The sequence below is a fragment of the Temnothorax nylanderi genome, unplaced genomic scaffold (assembly GCF_030848795.1).
Source record: "Temnothorax nylanderi isolate EJ_2023f unplaced genomic scaffold, tnyl_v1.0 TNYL_tig0843_pilon, whole genome shotgun sequence".
NCBI classification, from domain to species: domain Eukaryota; kingdom Metazoa; phylum Arthropoda; class Insecta; order Hymenoptera; family Formicidae; genus Temnothorax; species Temnothorax nylanderi.
In genome coordinates this window covers 41619-61275 of record NW_027249905.1, presented here as the reverse complement: position 1 = coordinate 61275, position 19657 = coordinate 41619, and the positions used below count along the sequence as shown (strand labels likewise).

Below are 19657 nucleotides of genomic sequence, written 5' to 3'. Positions count from 1 at the left end.
TTATTTCAAATAAAAGATATGTATCTCCTACATCAATTAAAAATCCGAATACGAGATAATAAGCCTTTATGGAAAATTTTGTAAGCAAAACGAATAATATTTGGGGGAACGCAACAGAGAATGTTTTATAATTTTTAAGTATCTGACGACGACGGTTTATCGTCTTTATGGTATGCGCGATCACCGCGCTGCAAGAACGATCGCGACGAAATTTTTACAAACGATACAATTAATTAATGGTAATTTTCTACAAAGTTGATTTGTATGGGCTCCTAATCGAATTACATGAACGAGCAAATCGTATCTGTTTTGAACGAAACAACAGTGTGTATTCACACACACGTTTGAGCTTGTTAATTCGCACTCTCGACGTTCATACGCATTTTGGAGCAAGCTCGCTCCCTCGTTCGTGATCGCGACAAGCAAAGTGAGAACGCCAAACGCAATCATTCTCTTAAATTACTCAATAGATAATTAATTCCCGTGCTTAATGAGAGGTTCGAGCTATTCACCGAAGCGTCGAAGCGTCTTTCCACGCGATTCACTCATTCGAAGTAGAAATCGAAACGGAGGCAAGAGACACGACACGAATTCCGAGGTTATCGTCTCACTGCGACACGCGGGACGCGGGACAACGATTCTATTAAAGATTCGGATGTATCGCGCTTCGAATCATTTGTCTCTCATGCACAATTCAATTACCGATCACGGCACATTGCAGAAGACCCGTCAAATCACAGCCGGGTGGAGCGGGAGGGTAATGGATATGTACGGGGTTCATTTCGCCATCCCACTCGTTGCAGTCGACACGAGAAGAAACAGAGTACAGAATATCGGCGTACATTCAGCTGCAACACAAACACACTCTGTAACCGGAGGATTTTTTTTCGTTCACGAGAAAGAAATTACTTACACGAGCGACAACGACGTCTCGCCGCGACCCGCCCGCGACTCGTACCGACGTTCAACGAGTAACGTATTACTTTGCGCGCGCGCGCGGCAAGTCGAGCCGACGAGCCCCCGAATCCGGCCGAATCACGTTCGGCCGCTCTCGCCGTCGGCGCGACACGCGGCACGGCAGTCGGCAGTCCCGACCAAAATTCGCACCCGTTACTCACTTTCGACGGGCAAAATCCGCGATTAATCCGCGGAGCGACGTGCTCCGTGCGTTCCGAACGGTCGCGCTACCGAGAGTGTCATGGCGGCATTGGCGGCTGGCCGCTGCGCGCTGGCGGCTGGCCGTGCGCGCGCCGCCTAGTTACATTACGATACTGAGACAATTTGAAAACGAATTAGTCAAATCTGTAACGAGAATGAAAACACTTTTTGGCACATTCTCGGCGAGCCACGATCATTAGCAATATTTTATTTGACACTTTTATGAGGATTCATGAGAAGATTACAAAATATGCGAAAACGGCGAATAGATTTCTAGTTCAAATTTCGAAGTGGCGCGTAACGCGATTCGTCGCGTCGTAAAATAAGGTGACCGCTACTGCCGCGATCAAAAGAATAGTGCGATACTACGTATAGCATCATAACGTTTATAGATAAATTTTAAATTATTTTTGTGGAAAAAGAGCCATACGTACCTCCGTTTTTATATCTATATTACGTTATGTCGAATTTACGGTGGACATGCAAAGTCCCGAAAAAAAAATGTGCCGAAATTTGAAAACTCGTATATTGTCCCGAAAAGTCAAAATCCCAAAATTTTAAAAACGTGACAATTACTACGTTTACGCGACGGTTACTTCTATAGTAACTTACGATAATTCACTCGTTTACGCGGAGTGAATTATCGTAAATTACTACAAATCCCGTTTACGCGGAGGAATTATCATCGTAAGTTAACAGAAATAATGCTCGCGTAAACGTAGTAGATGTGCCGAAAGGGCATATAATCTCGAAATCTTAGAAACGTGACAATGTGCCGAAATGTCATAATCCCGAAATCTTGGAAATGAGACAATGTCCCGCAAAGTTATACCGTTCAATCGTATTATATACTTTGACGACTGCCGTTAAATTAACCGTAACGATAAAAAGCATATAGTTTCACGATCGACACTATATAAATTGACAATGTTAAGTGGTACATTGGCGAAATTGACGACAGTGAACAAATAATATATAAATTACCTTATATCTTGACGAGAACATATTTATTCCTTATATAATTTTAACCAAAAATGACTCGGATTTTGCTATAGTTCCGGAGTCGGAGCGCAACAAAAATACTTAACAAAAATCCATGAAATCAGCTTTAAAAAAAAAACATTATAAACGAGAAAAAAGGCTTAAAACCATTTGTAGTGTTTTTCTATCATTTTTCTATATATCATTTATAATTGCCGAAATACAACCATAAGTGTGTAATGAAAATAAAAAGTCGCTCGGCGCACGTCGAAACTGTAAAATTGCCAGTATTAATAATGACTGATTCCAATAGGCAGATTTCAAACTAACGCCCTTTTTTTCGGGACTTTGCGATATCCACCTTTTTTGTGATTTTAATTTTCGGGACATTGCATGTGTGTCTACCGAATTTACGAGTAATATTGCTCATCCTACTTCTTTTCTTTTTTTCGTTGTATAATTCAGCCTCTCTCCTCTCTCATCTCTCTCTCTCTCTTCCTCTCTCTCTCTCATCTGCTACTCTCTATCTCTCTCTCTCTCTCTCTTTCGCTGCGAAATGCTTTTAAATCTAAATTGTGAAAGGTGTGACTACTAATAGAAAGTAATGAAAATCTTTGCTTTACGTCTTGATATAACGCTATTATTTTCTCGTTCAACCTCAAATTGTAATTAAATAATTTAAATTTAATTATTAAGCAAATAGTTGGAAGTTTAATGATTTCCTTGGCCCGTATTCTCAGCTCATCTTTATCATAAATGCGCGCACTTAGCATATATAAGTTTACGTTACATATACTATAGAATCTCAAAAATAAATGCACGCATTTATTTCGATAAAAGTGAGCTGAGAATACGGGCCCTTGTCTCTATTACATTTAAAACGCATGTAGTATATGATGAAAAGATTGAAAATTTTATTACAAATGATAAAATATAGTACAGTGTTGTATGTGCTTCATTGATACAATTATTTTTATTCGCTAAATTAAAGAGTACTTAAGATTTTAGCATCGCCAATGCCTCTGTGTATTTTAAACCTTCCAAAATATAAGCTAAATTCTCGACTGATGCATCTTCATCCTCTTCTGCCCATATCTCGAACATAGTCTTACATTGTTCATACGGCGTTGTTTTGCTTTGGAAAAAAGCAATCTAAAATGCATACATATCATGTATTAAAATCCCATAATTACGAATAGTATTAGTGTTATAATAAGAAAAGCTTGATAATTTATATACCTCGTCATTTGTATAACCAAATTTCGTCGCCAATTTTTTCCAATCGTTTTTCAGGCTCTCTGATAATTTTGCCACCATTTCCGGTGTGACTTTATTCAACTTTCTTGTTTTCACGTCGGCGCTTTCGGCATCGACCTGTTCGCTTTCCTGTTTTAAAACGTCTTCGTTAAATTCTTGATCGGTAGATTCCGACGGCGGTGTTTCCTCGGTTTCCAATTTCACATCAGACTGAGTCTGCTATGAGACACAGTAAAAAAAAATTAAGAAATGTACAAAGATTAAGCATATTCACACAGAAAGATACTGAACATTAGATACTCACCTGGACGATCCTTGGCAATTTCTTAATCATTGTCTCAAGGTACTCAGGCAATTTATTTATAGGATAATTGCCATGAACAAAGAAGTGCGGGCTTCGTCTCGCTAACAGTCTTAACGCTCTCCAACCAAAGTTACCGTCGTTCACCTTCCTGTAAGTACAAAATTATCGCATTATTATTAATAACTATCATGAGGAATGATGCGTGTCTTTATAAGAGAGCAGTCGATATAATCGGCGGATCCCGATCTTTGTCCTATGTATTATTTCGGTTTATAAGGGGGTTGATTTTGGGAAATTGAAGGTTGTGAATAAAGGAGAAGGAGAATGAGATGGTTACATAATTTATGAGATGAATTACAATCCGTTTTCCAGGAACAATAGACTAATACATTAATAATCACAACGAAAGATTTCACAAACAATAACGCTTACTTATACTTATCATCGACCATCGCAGCAGGATCCAATTCCATTATAGCGTCTTCAAAATACGTTTCTAAGGATGGAAGAAAATCTCTATCCTTAGATTTGCATGCTTCGAGATTATTTGGACATAAATTCCATAATTTAGTGAGTTCTGGGCTATTAAAAAATAATAAAATTTAATTATTCGATCTTATACGTAAATATTAATTTATTTTTTTCATTTGTAAAAGATATTTACTTTCCCATATGACATTTTCCAACCGCTTGCGCGTCCCTAATTACATCACCGATACGTCGTCTCGGTCTCCTCGGTTTTCGTGGCTCCTCGTCAGTAACATCCGATGCCGGTCGTTTAAACGGTGGGCAACCTTCATTTTTCCATGCATTCCAATGCTCCTCGCGTTTCAAGATGTTCTTCACGGTCTCCGCAAACGTGGGGCCATCGGGCGGTGTTTCGGTCAGTAGAGTATAAACTTGGTCAGTAGTGGTCTTCACCGATTCCACTTGATCCGGCTTGAGTTCGTGTGTCTCACTTAAAAGTAACAAACATCATAGTGATTCGATAACGTACACATCACGAGACATTTAATTTAAGGAAAGCAGACCTTGTCTCATAGCCACTGGCAAGGAAGCTTTGAAAAACAAACATTTTTATAACTATTCAGAGGCGTTTCACTAATTGCCGAATAATTTGTTAATTCAAAGGTATGAGGCTTGTGAACTAGTAGAAGTGCAGCGAAAACAAACAGGCCTATGGTTTAAAGAAAATTAAAACTCACAGTTGAAAACACCTTCCAGTGCATTTTATTATAACACTGATTCGGATTTCTGAAGAAGTCTTGTAGAGCCCAAAACTTTCTGTACAAATTATAATCAATTGGTATCTTGTTTTCTGACTTGTCGTCGTCCTTCGTTATCTGCTCCAAGTTGTCTTCTTCTGCTTTTTCCAAGCCAAATTCCGTGTGATTTTCCAGATTGAATTCGCTAACGATATTCAAGCCGGATCTCTCGGAGAAAGGAAAGAACTTTGCGAGAAACAGTAGAATTCTGCCACAAAATACCGTTTGTTGCGAACGCGACAATCTCCTCAGTAAGTCATTGCACATTCTCAACAAGTTATTCTTGCAGGCAGTGAAAAACATATCTTCCTTCCACACGGTGACATTATTCTCCACGAAGGTAAACAACTGTTCGCATCTGTCCAGCGTCATCGAGTCGAAGATATCGCCCAGTAGCATCACTGGCATACTCGCCGTCGCGAGATCCTTCCTGCATAGCTCTATACAGAACGTGATGTACAATTCGAGGGAGCGCACGTTACCCGAAGCGTTTTCCGTCAGTACGACCAGCAACGAGTCTCGCAGCGCCTGATCGATCGCCACTTTTCTGTCGCTGTCATTCGCACAACGTTCGACGCACTTCTTTTGAAACAACGAGACGTCCGACAGCTCGAAATGCTGCTGCAGATAATCCTAAAGGAGAAATAAGATGCCTTGTAAATGCAGTTCCAAGCAAGAATTCATGAATAAAGTTAATGCTTATTTACTTCAAACGTTATACTTACGCTATAGTCCTTCCTCAACACTTCGAACATCGCCATGATTTTCTATAGCCGTGTTATCACAGGTTCTATTATTTTTATTGAAAATTATTTTCGGCTATCCGGTTTAGGCATTTTCGTCTTTCTTTTAAGGATCTGTGACAGCAGGGAGGTTAAGTTACGAGTTCCGGGCACGATTCTTATGCCACAGTTCGTACTACATAGGCACGTTCATTTTCCAACTGTCGATAAAACACTATTCTGGTATAATAAAAAAAAGAGTATGAAAAACATATATATTAAGAGTGATATTCTTGTTTCTAGTTTACTTTCCAATATATTAGTATAAGAAGCTAACTTTTGCTTAACTTTTTGTTTAAAAGGGAGAAATGTCTTAAAAAGAGAGAAATTGATATCGATATTAAATAATTAAGAATCATTCTGTATGTGACGCGTGATGTGTTCAATCAAGCTATAACATTTTTCATGTATGAAATTACATTATTCCTACTTCATAATGAGATTAAAGTTGATATTAAAATTATTATTTCTGCGAAAAGATTTTATTTTAAATGTTACAAAAGTTTTGTTTATTCTCTGGGAAAAATGTTGGTTTGTTACTTACAATAGAATATAAGACTGAGAACAAGAATATTCTTATCTGCGAGAGAAATGTATTATCTAATTGAATTTATCTTTATATTATAAATATAATTCTTTATAATGATACCGAATGTGAAATTAAATAATTAATGAGTAAAATTGTCTAAGAAATGAATGACATGTGTCGTTGCTGTGGAATATTTAAAGAACTTATTTGTTGGATGTAATAAAAAATATTTGTTGAATGTAATGTACCTATTATGAATTTGACTGTACATGAGACAATACATGAAAATGCATGAGAAAATCATATTTTTATTCATGCTATCTGTTAACACATTACATCATCATCGAGAAAATATAACACATACATCATTTGCTGAAGTGCATTTATAAAACTAATATGGCACTAATATAACGTACTAATATGCTATATATAATCTTTGTTGCATACAGCCATTTGGATAGCTACAAATTAGCTAATATAAAAATTAATATGTCTGTGCATCACGAAATCTATTTGCAGAATATTTGGAAAGTCAAAACTCGAGGTGGAGGGCCATCTCCTTGGCGAGGAAGCAGATGAAACTGATTTAGCCGTGGATTTTTCGAATTATCGTAAAAACGCGAAGAACTCTATGGACATAACTTCCGTATGAATCTTGCATAAGCAGACTGTCTGACAAGCATTTTAATTCTGTTGACTTTGCAGCAAATGAATCGAACGTTACCAATAATTTTAATATTACTTTATAATGGAGCTAACAGAAGAAATTGTATAAAAATAGTCAACTAACAACTCTATTACAATATAAAGCGATTTTCACTTGTCACATTAAAAATAAGCTGCATCGCGAAAGTAATACCAATAATTCATACAAGACTTCGTGAATCGATTTGAGTGATATTCATGTTCAAACGAATTGATTGTTATATTTTTATAAACTTTATATATTAAGATGTATAAATAATATCGATCTACCTGACTGTGAATGTTTTCATAACAGGATAGCAGTACTTTTTTTTATTGCAATTAATAGATACAAGTTTTATCAATAGTTTTATCTTATTACATGCAGATGTACTTAATTCAAATAGTAAATGGAAAAAATTATGTTTCATACATTTTTAAAAATACATGCAATATTTTATATACCTTTTATATATTATAAGACATTATGTATGTCCTTTTTTATTTTACAGATTTTAAAACAAACATAAAATACAAAACTATTTTATATAAAATGTATAAAACTAAAAATCACGAGATTTTGGAAAAATTTTAAAAATCTTTAAAGTTTATCGCACTCAATCATTTTTAAATTATACATTTTATTTTTCTGAATTGCAACGATTGAAAGTAAAAGAAACGAAAATCATGATCTGTTAAGATATATTTATTATAAATTATACATGAAATATCAGAAATCTTAAGCGCTGCAATTGTAACTTGCATTAAATAAAGAGATGCGAATAACGGTGTTACTTTTAAACGTAATTTAAGAAATTTTTATATTACTATTTATATTTTCTTTCAAATACTTGTGAGACACCACAATGTGCGTCTAATATTTAAGATACGAGACAATGCGTATGTATATACATATACAAAATTTTTTAGCATGGATATGTGCTTAATTTTTTTCATTTTGTAACCTCTCTTGTACAATATTATTTAAAACATATTTGTAACCAATTCCTTCTTACATATAAAATAGCGTTCAAATATTAATAAGTAAAAATTATATAGTTATTAAAATATTCTATATTATAATATTGTTTATACAAGATAATTTATAATTACTAAGATTCTCTTCAGGTTTTTAATATTCTCGATAACGATATATAATTTATATGTACATAAAATCACGATAGAATAGTAAAACAGTAGTAAAATTACAGATATCAATTTTCATAAAAGGAACCTTCGCATAAAAACACTTCTTTGACAGCTATCGATAGCATAATTAAGACACATAATTTGCTCGTCGCAGTTATATCTGAAACAGAACAACTCATACAGTTACAAATAGTATAGATGAAGCTTTTACAAAGGTACATATGGCTAACAACTTACACAGGTACAGAGCAGTTCTGACAGAACAATTCTGTGCATTTGGCGCACACAGCCTGACAGGTGAGACACAGCTCCTGATCGCAATAATAACACGCGCTCACCGTAGATTGATCTATCAATCGGCCACATCCGCAAAGGTCTACCTCGACATCCTGGAAGAAAAAACAAATAGTCACAAAGCCGTCCAAGACGGTTCAAGTGCCAACGGCAGTCCCACAACCTACATTGACAAGTTTGTCGCTAGTTTTCAGCTGCAATTTATCGGTCAACAGCATCTGCTTCAGATTGGACCGATTGGACGTAGATCTGAATTTACAAGGTGATTGTAAATTCGACAAGGACGTTGAGGGGAAGGTAGATCTGTAGAATCCATTTGTGCGGACGTGTTCAATTTATGGGCGAGTGCCTTCGCGCCTGCCTTAAGCAAACTCAGGGTCCTATCTGGAAACGTATGCGGAGTCAGGTGTTAAGATTCAAAAGAGAGCGTACGAATTATTTTGCAAAAAGCGAGCTAAATAGGTACTCACCGTAGACATCCCTCATCCGCTGGTCGCTGGATACGCCGTTATTCATCTGTTTCTCTCCCACGTGCACTTTCAACTGCGGCAACAGGTCGCTTTCGAAGGGACAGGCACGTTTTGGCATTTTCCAAACTTGGCGTTAAATGATTAAAATAACAACATGACACTGTCACCTGTCACACACGTAAAGAGACAGGTTAATGCAGGTTGATGCAGAGTCGCTGAGAGTCGCTGCCGTCGCTGGTCGCTGTCAATCGATTGATAAATATCCATCAATAATGTTCGAGTCTCCGCTAAATCGGGTTCGAGTCTCCACTAAATCAAGTCTCCGCTATAAATTGTAAGCAGAGACAAACCTGAAAGCGGAATATAGATATAAGAATACAATCGTCTATTTGAATGTCGCAAATGTCGCGGATATCTATTCCAGAATATTAATACGCCTAATCGTTAGAATGCGAGAAATTTCAAATTATCCGCGCGGAAGATCAAGCACCTCCGCCATATTGATGACGTCACCTTCCATTTTTCCGGAATGCGCAAACGCGACGCGACGGCGCGGCGGGCGGACACGGAGCGGATCGGTCCCCGAACGAGTGGCGCGTCGCGAGTTGTTTAATTGGTAAGAGTAAGCTTTATTTTGTCTTGCATGCATTATTTAACGCAGCACCTATCGTGTAGGATAGATTCAGCGCTCGGGTATTAACAATTTGCAAATATACGCATTTCAGTACGGTACTTATTCGGTCGAAAGCGCGTCTCGCTGGCAATCGCGAAAGTGACGAAATCGCGTCGTATTTTCCAATGTCGCGAATATCGCGGATATTTGTCAAAACTATTGGTACGCCTATTCGCTAAAATGCCAAAAAACGATCGTGATCATAAGCGAGCGTATAGTATTCGGTTTTCGAAATTCGGAAAATTCGTGATCGCGAAGTTGTGAGAGCGGGGTGAGTAGCGACGCCATGGCATCCTTGGGCCTTGGCTCGGTTTGGCGCGAGAAGTTTCGCGCGCGGGGGATGACGGGTCTCCGCCATATTGATGACGTGTCAGACGTCATGACGTTCTCCTTCATTTCCAGATCGCAACGGACGCGGGACGCGGAAAGGACCAGCTCCGGAACGAGTGGCGTCGCGGGAGTTGTTTGATTGGTAAGAGTAAGCATTATTAATCCTGCATGAATTATTTAACGCAGCATATCTATCGCGTATAGTATCGATTCAACGCTCGGGTGTAATGTGTAACGATATTTCTCAAAAATAAGTAATAAGTTCGCGGTACTTGATGTTTGGTCCGGCAGGCGCGTCGCGCGGACAATCGCGGGCGATCGTATTTTCCATCTGTCGCGAATATCGCGGATATTTACCAAGAGCATTAATACGCTTATTCGTTAGAACGTAAATAGTGGCAATCACTAAAAGGCGAGCATGCAGCATTTGCTCAAAGTACAGAAATTCTATAATCGCGAAGTTAAGAGCGGGATGCGTAGTGACGCCGCGGCGAGATTTTCGGTGCGAAAAGTTGATCGCGCGGGAGACGAAGCGTCTCCGTGTTGCTCATGTTGCTCATGTTAATTACGCTACCCTTTCATTTCCAGATTGCGACGGGCACGAGACGGATCGGCTGCGGAACGAGTAGCGTCGCGAGAGTTGTTTAATTGGTAAGTGTAACCTTTATTAATCTATGCATGCATTATTTACTGCAGTATTTATCGAGTAATATCGATTCAGCGCTCGGGTGTAGATATTTCTAAAAAATATGTATTTCGCGATACTTGTACGGCCGAAGGCGCGTCGCGCGGATAATCGCGAAAGTGACATCGCGGCGTTTTATTAACAGGAAAATTAATATAAACAATGATAATTATTTTTAAAAAATTCCTCTGTTCTGCAACGAATAATTTATATGATCTCACATCACATTATTTTATTTTATTTGTTATAAAGCCAGTTTGTGTCCATATTGATTACATGGATAGACTATAAAATATTGTGTATAAATTGGCGTTTTATAGAAGTAAAAATTAGTTCAATTATATATAATATTGTATCTTATATATATAATAAATCAGATGCAATATTATATATCAGATGAATATACAGCATTATTAAAATATGTATTCCTTGTTTTTATAAGAGAGATAATGCTTCTATTTATACACACATTCAAAAAGTATTTATAAATATAAAGGAAACACACGCCTAACTCATTTAATACCTATCCTTTTCTCTATAAGAGAATAGTCTTTATTTTTATTTTACATATATAAATATATTGTACTAATTCTTTTGTAAAAAATAAATCTGTAGAAAAGCTTCATATTTTTAAAATGTCAATATTTTATTTTCAATGCAACTTTCTTTCTTATTCTTTTTTCATTTATTTCAGCAACTTTAATGTAACCAAGAATCAATTATTTCCATAATCCTTTTTTTATATCTATATAATTATTTATCTTTATTAATTGTAAGATATAACTCTAAATATAAATATTTTTTTCTATTGTCTGAGATTTATTGTCTATGAAAGAAAAACTTTACTCTTTGACATACTTTTAAGTTAAAAGATTCAATATGTTATTTTTATTAATTATTTTGAGCTCCGTTTTAATTTGTGAATCTTATATTTGTACGTTAATTACAAATAACCTAATTAAACCTTATATTTATGTTACAGAACCATCATAGCTGATAATACGTAGCTGACATTTTTACACTCCACTATCAATCGGTGAGTAACAAAAAACCTTAAATATCACCAAAATAAAACGACCAATTTTATGCAAGTAAGCAATAATGCTCACCACAAAGTTATTACAACAGCACTCGATATTTTTCCTAGGCCTCCTTAGCCTCCTCACGGGTTCTCCCATCTGAACCCTTTTTTACTCGTATCTCACAACAGAAAAGATATGTACAAGATTAATCTGTAACATAAAAAAATATTTAAATAAAAATAATTATGTCTAAAATAAATATAAATTCCTTGTTTTTATAAGAAAGGTAATGCTTCTATTTTATATACATATATTCAAAAGATGTTTATAGACACATATTGCTTGCTTGCATCAAATTATGAAATATTTAATTTTGAGCGCATATTTGGAGAACAGATTAAAAGAAACACATACCTAAAATAACAGGGTGCAAGTAGAAACTTGTACATTGCTTCCTCATATTTTTTAAGTAAGCAAGTAGAAACCTGCATTGCTTCCTCTATTTTAAGCCATAGTTATTTATATTTATTTATTTTGGCTTCCTCATAGAGGAAGCAATCAAAATTATGGACCTTTAACCGCATATAAAGCTGAATCTAATCAACCAAATCTTAAAGAATTATATATGAAATTGGGGTAGAAAAGACTGAAAAATATAATTAATCAATTCTTAAGTTATAGAAATTTTAGTAAGTTTGGCTGTTTTTTTAACAGAAATCGGTAACCCCTTTATTATTAACAAAATTTATTAATTCTATTATATTCTTCAGTCTTTTCTACCCCTATTTCATATATAATTCGTTAAGATTTGGTTAATTAGTTCTGGAGTTATAAAAATTTCGGTAAACTTAGTTATTTTTTTTTAACAGAAATCGGTAATCCCTTTATTATTAACAATTTTTATTAATTCTATTATATTTTTCAGTCTTTTCTACCCCTATTTCATATATAATTCGTTAAGATTTGGTTGATCAGTTTTGGAGTTATAGAAATTTCTGTAAATTTGGCACAGACATACACACATACCGACATTTTTTTTAATGCAATATTTCGACGTTTTAAAACATTCTGAACATATTGACATTAAAAACTCAAAAAACAATCTTTTCTTTGGTTTCTTCTACCCCTATTTTATATATAATTCTTTTAAATTTGGTTGATTAGAACCAACTTTATACGCAATCAAAGGTTCATATACGAATTTACGAAAACAAAGCTTCCTCTATGAGGAAGCAAAAATGGAAGAATAACTTTTGCATGCAAGTATCATTTTATTCATAATTTCAACTAATGTACGAACTACGAATAATATCTTAATAAAAATGCTTCTTTATTTAGATATCAACTTGCATAAAATTTGATAAGAAATAAAATCTAATTCTTATATAATTTAAATTATTATAAATTTTAATTATTTAGAAATATTTTATATAAAGAGTGTCCATTTTAATCGATCACCCTCAAAAACTTTTTTATTTGTAATTTAAGAAAGAAATGCTTTGGACGAAAGTTGTTTGGTTTGAAGGGAACATGATTCTTACGTAAGTTATGTTGTAGATGTCATTGTTTTCAAGAAATTTTAGAGGCGACTAATTTCTTAAATAAAACTTGATTTTTTCCTTGAGATAAAAGTTATAGATCTCGTCGAGACGTTTTCAAAACACTATAATAAAGCTGTCTTTCGTTAAAGATTTTCTGAGATATTTTAAATTTTGTCATAATGTTTTTTAATATAAAATATGAATTATCTCTTAAAGTATTCACTTTTTGATTACTTTACCTGGATACTTTTGTACATAAAATAATGAAAGCAAGCGAACAATAAAATTAATTTTTACATTTGCAATTTTACACAATTGAATGCTTTTACACAACGAAACAAATTTTTTAAAATTATTTTTTCTGTTTTTTTTACAACAATTGGTTTTTTTTTATTATTCTACGTATAAAAGTATCAAGGTAAAGTCATCGAAAAGTGAATTATTACTTTACGAGATATTTCATATATATATTAAAAATATGACAAAATTAAAAATATCTCAGGAAATCCTTAACGAAGAAGAACTTTATTATAGTGTTTTAAAAACGTCTCGACGAGATCTATAACTATTATTTTAAGGAAAAAATTAAGTTCCATTTAAAAAATTAATCTCCTTTAAAATTTCTTGAAGATGTATGGCACGACATTGGAATCATATAACCCCCTTCAAACAACTTTCGTCTAAAGCATTTCTTTCTAGAATCACAAATAAAAAAGTTTTTGGGAGCAATCGATTAAAATAGGACACCCTGTATATTTGTTAATATTAATCATGTCATAAATAATTTATTAAATATTTAAAAAATCTCAAAATATAATCTAACAAATATTTTATTTATTAGACAACGTATTAAACATTCAATACACTATTATATTATACACTATACAGTGAGATCTGAAAACGATATACTACGCAAATAAATAATTATTTTCATCAGATAACAATTAATAAAATAGATTATGAAATACTCACCTCGCGATCTGTTACATCTGGCCGCTTCTTCGGCTTCGACTCTTCTCTTCTTTCCGCATTGCTATTTCTTTATGGCACTCACATCTGTTTCTTAAAAAAAAAAGAAACTTTGATTACAATTGAACGTGATTACAAGTAATCACAAGAATATAATAATCGTGCGGCTTTGCCATACCTTGCACGATATTATACTCTCGAAATTAATCACACGCGACGCGTACTTCATCCGCTTTCAACTGTAGCATTATTCTCGCATATTTTTATTCTCGCGTATACTTACTACGCGTATCTCTATTTATCTCAAAGTAGAGTACCGACCTAAACGTACGCGTAATCTTATCTTTTACAGGCAATTCCGCTTTTACCGAACAACAGGGCAACTAAACACAATCGCCGCCGATTGTATAAACGGTTCGTTGCGTCGCATTTTCGGGAGTGCCAGCGAAACAACATTGTGGTAAATATTACTTTTTATTTTGTGTAAAAGTAATTTTAATTTTTGCTTATACTTGAGTCGTTTTATTTCATCATGATTTTGAAATAATAATTAGAAAAAAATAAGTAATTTGAAATTTTATAAGAATTTATTTTTGTAAAGATATTTTTCTGAAAATGTATAATTATTTAAATAAAAGTGTAATTAAATGATGAATAAGAAGTTTGATGCGTAAGAATTATTTAATATCAAATCATTTATTTATATGTTACAGAAGATAACGACGCGGAAAGTGTCGCATCGAGGGAGCTGACAACCCGAGAGGACAGCCTGAGAGGAGGAGGAGGCCTGAGAGAGGCATCGGGCGCCAGCGGAACAACTTTGCGGTAAATATTATTTATTTGTGTAAAAGCAACTTTTTTCCTGTTTATTATTGAATCGCTTTATTTCACAATAATTTAGAAATAATAATTAGAAAGAAAGTGGTAATTTGAAGTTTTATAAAAGCTCATTATTGTAAAGATCATTTTAGGAAAATAATTATTTAAATAAATATCTAATTGAATGATAAATAAAAGGTTTGATACCATAGGAATTATGTTTTAAAACATTGAGTTTTTTAAACACCATTTTAATATAAATTTTATATTTATATGTTACAGAATCAACGTAGCTACGTGGCAGATATAATTCCGCTATTGCGCATCGGTGTCGGTGAGTGATGAATTAATATATTTATTGAGGTAACGGATGTATGGTAACTTATTAAATATACATACTATATATCTGGATAAACGTATGAAATTTGTCAACAATATAAAGATCTTACATATAAGTACACAGCATTCTATACATCCGTTGCCTTAAAATGGGTCAGTTACAACAGATTAGGATAAGTTTAATTCTGGACGCTTCTTTATTATTATATTTATTGTGCATTTATTAATTAATTTAGTTTGCATACGAGAATGTACTCGTATAAAAATTATACAACTAATATATTATACCAAAACCAAATATATTTCCTTCGACAACAAAAAAGTAATATTTTTCATTGTTTATGTTAATCAAAAAAAGACAATTTTTTGGTTGACTTATATATAGTTACGTAAACACATCACTGGAAAATTATTTCAAGGAATAATCTTCTATGTATCATAGAATTGCAAAAAATTATCACATATGACAATTGTCTAATCGTACACTCTTAATAGTATTTATTTGTAAGATCAGTTCTCATTAACTTCTTTTATAATCGTAGTTACGTACGTTTGCAATATGCGGATGATATTACAAGAAAGCTCTAAACTGAGGCTGTTTTAGCTGAAAATAAAAACATAAAACAATAACTGAGAGAAAAAACCGATAATTTTGAAAGAGAACAAAATAAATGTATTAAAATTAATAAACAAAATATAGTTCCTGTGATCATCCTCTAAATAAAGTAATTTCAAAGTGTTACAACTTTTAATAAGCAGCACCATCGAATGTGTTTAATTATGCCATGTTATATGAATAGAGTCACATGTTTGATAGGAATATATATATGCAATTAATATTGCAATAACGCGTACATATGCGTAAATTATCGATTACAAACTAGTTATAAATGCATCAGTGGTACAGCAATATTATTTGAATATATGCAATATATTGGATAGTAGAAAAATCGAATAGATGCTGAAATAACTTTTCAAATAATCATAAATTTCATATTAGAGATATAAATATGTAACTTTTCTATCATATCTTTTTATACCGTAATTTTACACATCTAATTATACGTGTGGTATTAATAGAACTGATTCTTATAACACTAGCACCACAGACGCGCGCTTCGCGCGCGCTATTTAGCTTTAACATTATGCTATTACTATTACACTATTAATTTCTTGATACACACAACTGTCAAAATATACGATGACAGCTGCAAATGAAGTAAGCGCAGCGAGAAAACCAATCAGCATCGCGGAAAAGCGGCAACAATAAATTCGACTATCGACTTAACATGCCTTTTTTTAGAAAGGATATAAAGCACATATGATATCAATATAACTGTTAGTCTTTCGGAATAGCATATCATTAAATGGATAGTTAAATTGTCTTGCATATAATCTAAAAATTAGTCAATAGAAGTTTAGTAACTAAAACTATATTAATATATTATACAATATATATATATATATATATATATATATATATATATATATAAAGGTTTAACAATTAAAATCTTTTTAATTTACTGCTTTTATTTAAGTTTAAATGGTATTTATATCTCATGTGATCAACAAATAGAAAGTATAAAATATTTGTATAGTTTTATATGTGCAAAATGGAAAATAAAAGAATATATTAATAATAAAAAGTAATTGAAGTAAACAATATTGTAATTATAATATCAAAAAATGTTTATATAAAAAATGTAACAAATACTCAATATTTTTAATAATTTGGCAGTATCTGTAACAAATACTGTATTACTCCTATTATTCCTTTTTTCATCTATTCCTTTCCTACATATTTGTCCAGAGTTAAACTTTATATAAGTTAGTGCAAAAGAGCGATATATATTGTGTGTGTGTATATATATATATATATATATATATATATATATATATATATATATCTATGGTTCGGTTATCGGTAGATGTCAGTACCATTTCGGAGACGTAGTGATACATATCGGGACATTTGTCACATATTAGGTCCGACCGGTTTAGTAAAAATATAGCATAAATATGGAAGCATGAACTTAATTTAGAAATATCAACAACGTAACGACACTTATGGGGTCCAATTTCTTCGCTGTAATGACAAAAATCGAGATCAGCCAATTGAACTATTACTATTATTAAATATTACCAAGATTTATGCGTTTCATGAGCATATCTTTCTCATTATATAAATTGAAGAGTTCATTACCTATTCGTAGACTACTTAAAAATTTGAAGATAACATTTTAAAATGTTGTCTTCGCAAATTTTTATCTAACCTATGAATAGATAATGAATAGTTTAATTTATATAATGACAACGATATGCTCATGAAACGCATAAATCATGGCAACATTTAATAATAGTAATAATTTAATTGGCCGTTCCTGATTTTTGTCATTATATCGAAGAAATTGGACCCCATATGTCACGTCGTTAATGGAAATTTCTGAATTAATTTCTTACTTCGTATTTATGACGTAATTCTGATATATTACTTAAGAAATAGTATTCGTATTACACAAATATCGAGATTAAAATAACACACAGTTTTATATGTTTATTATTTCGTTATTATTTGTGAATCTTAGCATGCTCTTTCAAGCATAGATTAATCGTCTTTTAAAATGTTGTTTTCGACAATATTTTCGACAATATTAGCCTATGCGAGAAGCTAATGAACGCTTTTATTTATATAATAAAAATGGTATACCCAGAAAAAGCATGAATTTTGTTGAAAATTATCTAAAAGTAATAGTTAAACTGGCCGGTCCTGCTTTTTGTCATTACGTCGAAGGAGTCGGACTCTGTATATAACGTTACGTCATAAAAATTTTTTTGCTTTTTTATTTATGCTGTACGTTTGCATATACTTTTAGATATTGTATTTGTATTATACACAGATTAAATTTAAAGTAACACAATGTACTTACTTTATTATATTTATAAATCCTAGCTTCCAAGCGTAGACAATCTTTTAAAACGCTTTCTTTGTTAATATTTATAAACAAATGTTATAAATATTTATAAATATTAGCAAAGAAAACGTTTTAAAAGATTGTCTTACACGATTGATGATGATAATCGTAAATTGGAAGCTAGGACTATTAATAAAATAAATTGTGTACACAAACAATGTGTTACTTTAACTTCAATCTGTGAATAATACAAATATTTAATACATAAAAGTATATGCAAACGTAGAGGATATATAAAGAAGAAAAAAGTTTTCATCAACAAAGTAAAGTCACATTTGTGTTTGACTCCTTCAATGTAACGATAAAAAGCTGGACCTGCCAGGTAAACTATTATACATTTCAATTTATTTTTAACAAAATTTTTGCTTTTTCTGGGCATACCAATTGTATTATATAAATTAATGCGTTTAACAGTTCCTCATAGACTAATTAAATATTACTGAAGACATAACGTTATACACAATCATCTATGCTTAGGAGCTAGGATTCATATATATAATGAAATAGTGAACATATAAAATTGTATTATTTTAATCTCAATATTTGCGTAATACGAATACTATTTCTAAAATAATATGTCAGAAATACATCAGAAATACATCATAAATACGAAACAAGAAATTAATTCAGAAATTTCCATCAATAACGTAACGTCACATACGGGGTCCAATTTCTTCGCTGTAATGACAAAAATCGAGATCAGCCAATTGAACTATTACTATTATTAAATATTACCAAGATTTATGCGTTTCATGAGCATATCTTTCTCATTATATAAATTGAAGAGTTCATTACCTATTCGTAGACTATTTAAAAATTTGAAGATAACATTTTAAAAGTTCGTACGAAAAATGTTGTCTTCGCAAATTTTTATCTAACCTATGAACCAGATAATGAATAGTTTAATTTATATAACGACAACGATATGCTCATGAAACGCATAAATCATGGCAACATTTAATAATAGTAATAATTTAATTGGACGTTCCTGATTTTTGTCATTATATATATCGAAGAAATTGGACCCCACATGTGACGTCGTTGATGGAAATTTCTGAATTAATTTCTTGCTTCGTATTTATGATGTAATTTTGATATATTACTTAAGAAATAGTATTCGTATTACACAAATATCGAGATTAAAATAACACACAGTTTTATATGTTTATTATTTTGTTATTATTTGTGAATCTTAGCTTTCAAGCATAGATTAATCGTCTTTTAAAATGTTGTTTTCGACAATATTTAATTAGCCTACGAGAAGCTAATGAACGCTTTAATTTATATAATGAAAATGGTATACAAAGAAAAAGCATGAATTTTGTTGAAAATTATCTAAAAGTAATAGTTAAACTGGCCGGTCCTGCTTTTTGTCATTACGTCGAAGGAGTCGGACTCTCTATGTAACGTTACGTCATGAAAATTTTTTTGCTT

The 19657-nt window shown here is 32.7% G+C and overlaps 1 protein-coding gene, 1 long non-coding RNA gene and 1 pseudogene across 2 annotated transcripts; all 3 read right to left on the bottom strand.

Annotated features, from left to right (window-relative positions):
• Positions 1-3031: 3031 nt before the first annotated feature.
• LOC139785610 (THO complex subunit 1-like) lies at positions 3032-5881 on the bottom strand. The gene is made up of 7 exons (XM_071724788.1): positions 5691-5881; positions 4902-5598; positions 4732-4783; positions 4365-4658; positions 4133-4282; positions 3379-3848; positions 3032-3291 (listed from the first exon to the last, which is right to left on the bottom strand). The coding sequence occupies exons 1-6, from the start codon at positions 5724-5726 to the stop codon at positions 3689-3691; spliced, it is 1389 nt and encodes a 462-aa protein (XP_071580889.1). The 5' UTR covers positions 5727-5881; the 3' UTR covers positions 3032-3291; positions 3379-3688.
• A 1769-nt stretch (positions 5882-7650) lies between these two features.
• LOC139785611 (apoptosis regulatory protein Siva-like) lies at positions 7651-9230 on the bottom strand (annotated as a pseudogene).
• Positions 9231-11511: 2281 nt separating this feature from the next.
• LOC139785612 (uncharacterized) lies at positions 11512-16296 on the bottom strand. The gene is made up of 2 exons (XR_011722009.1): positions 14097-16296; positions 11512-11793 (listed from the first exon to the last, which is right to left on the bottom strand). It is a non-coding gene; the product is annotated as an uncharacterized lncRNA (long non-coding RNA).
• Between the last annotated feature and the right edge of the window lie 3361 nt (positions 16297-19657).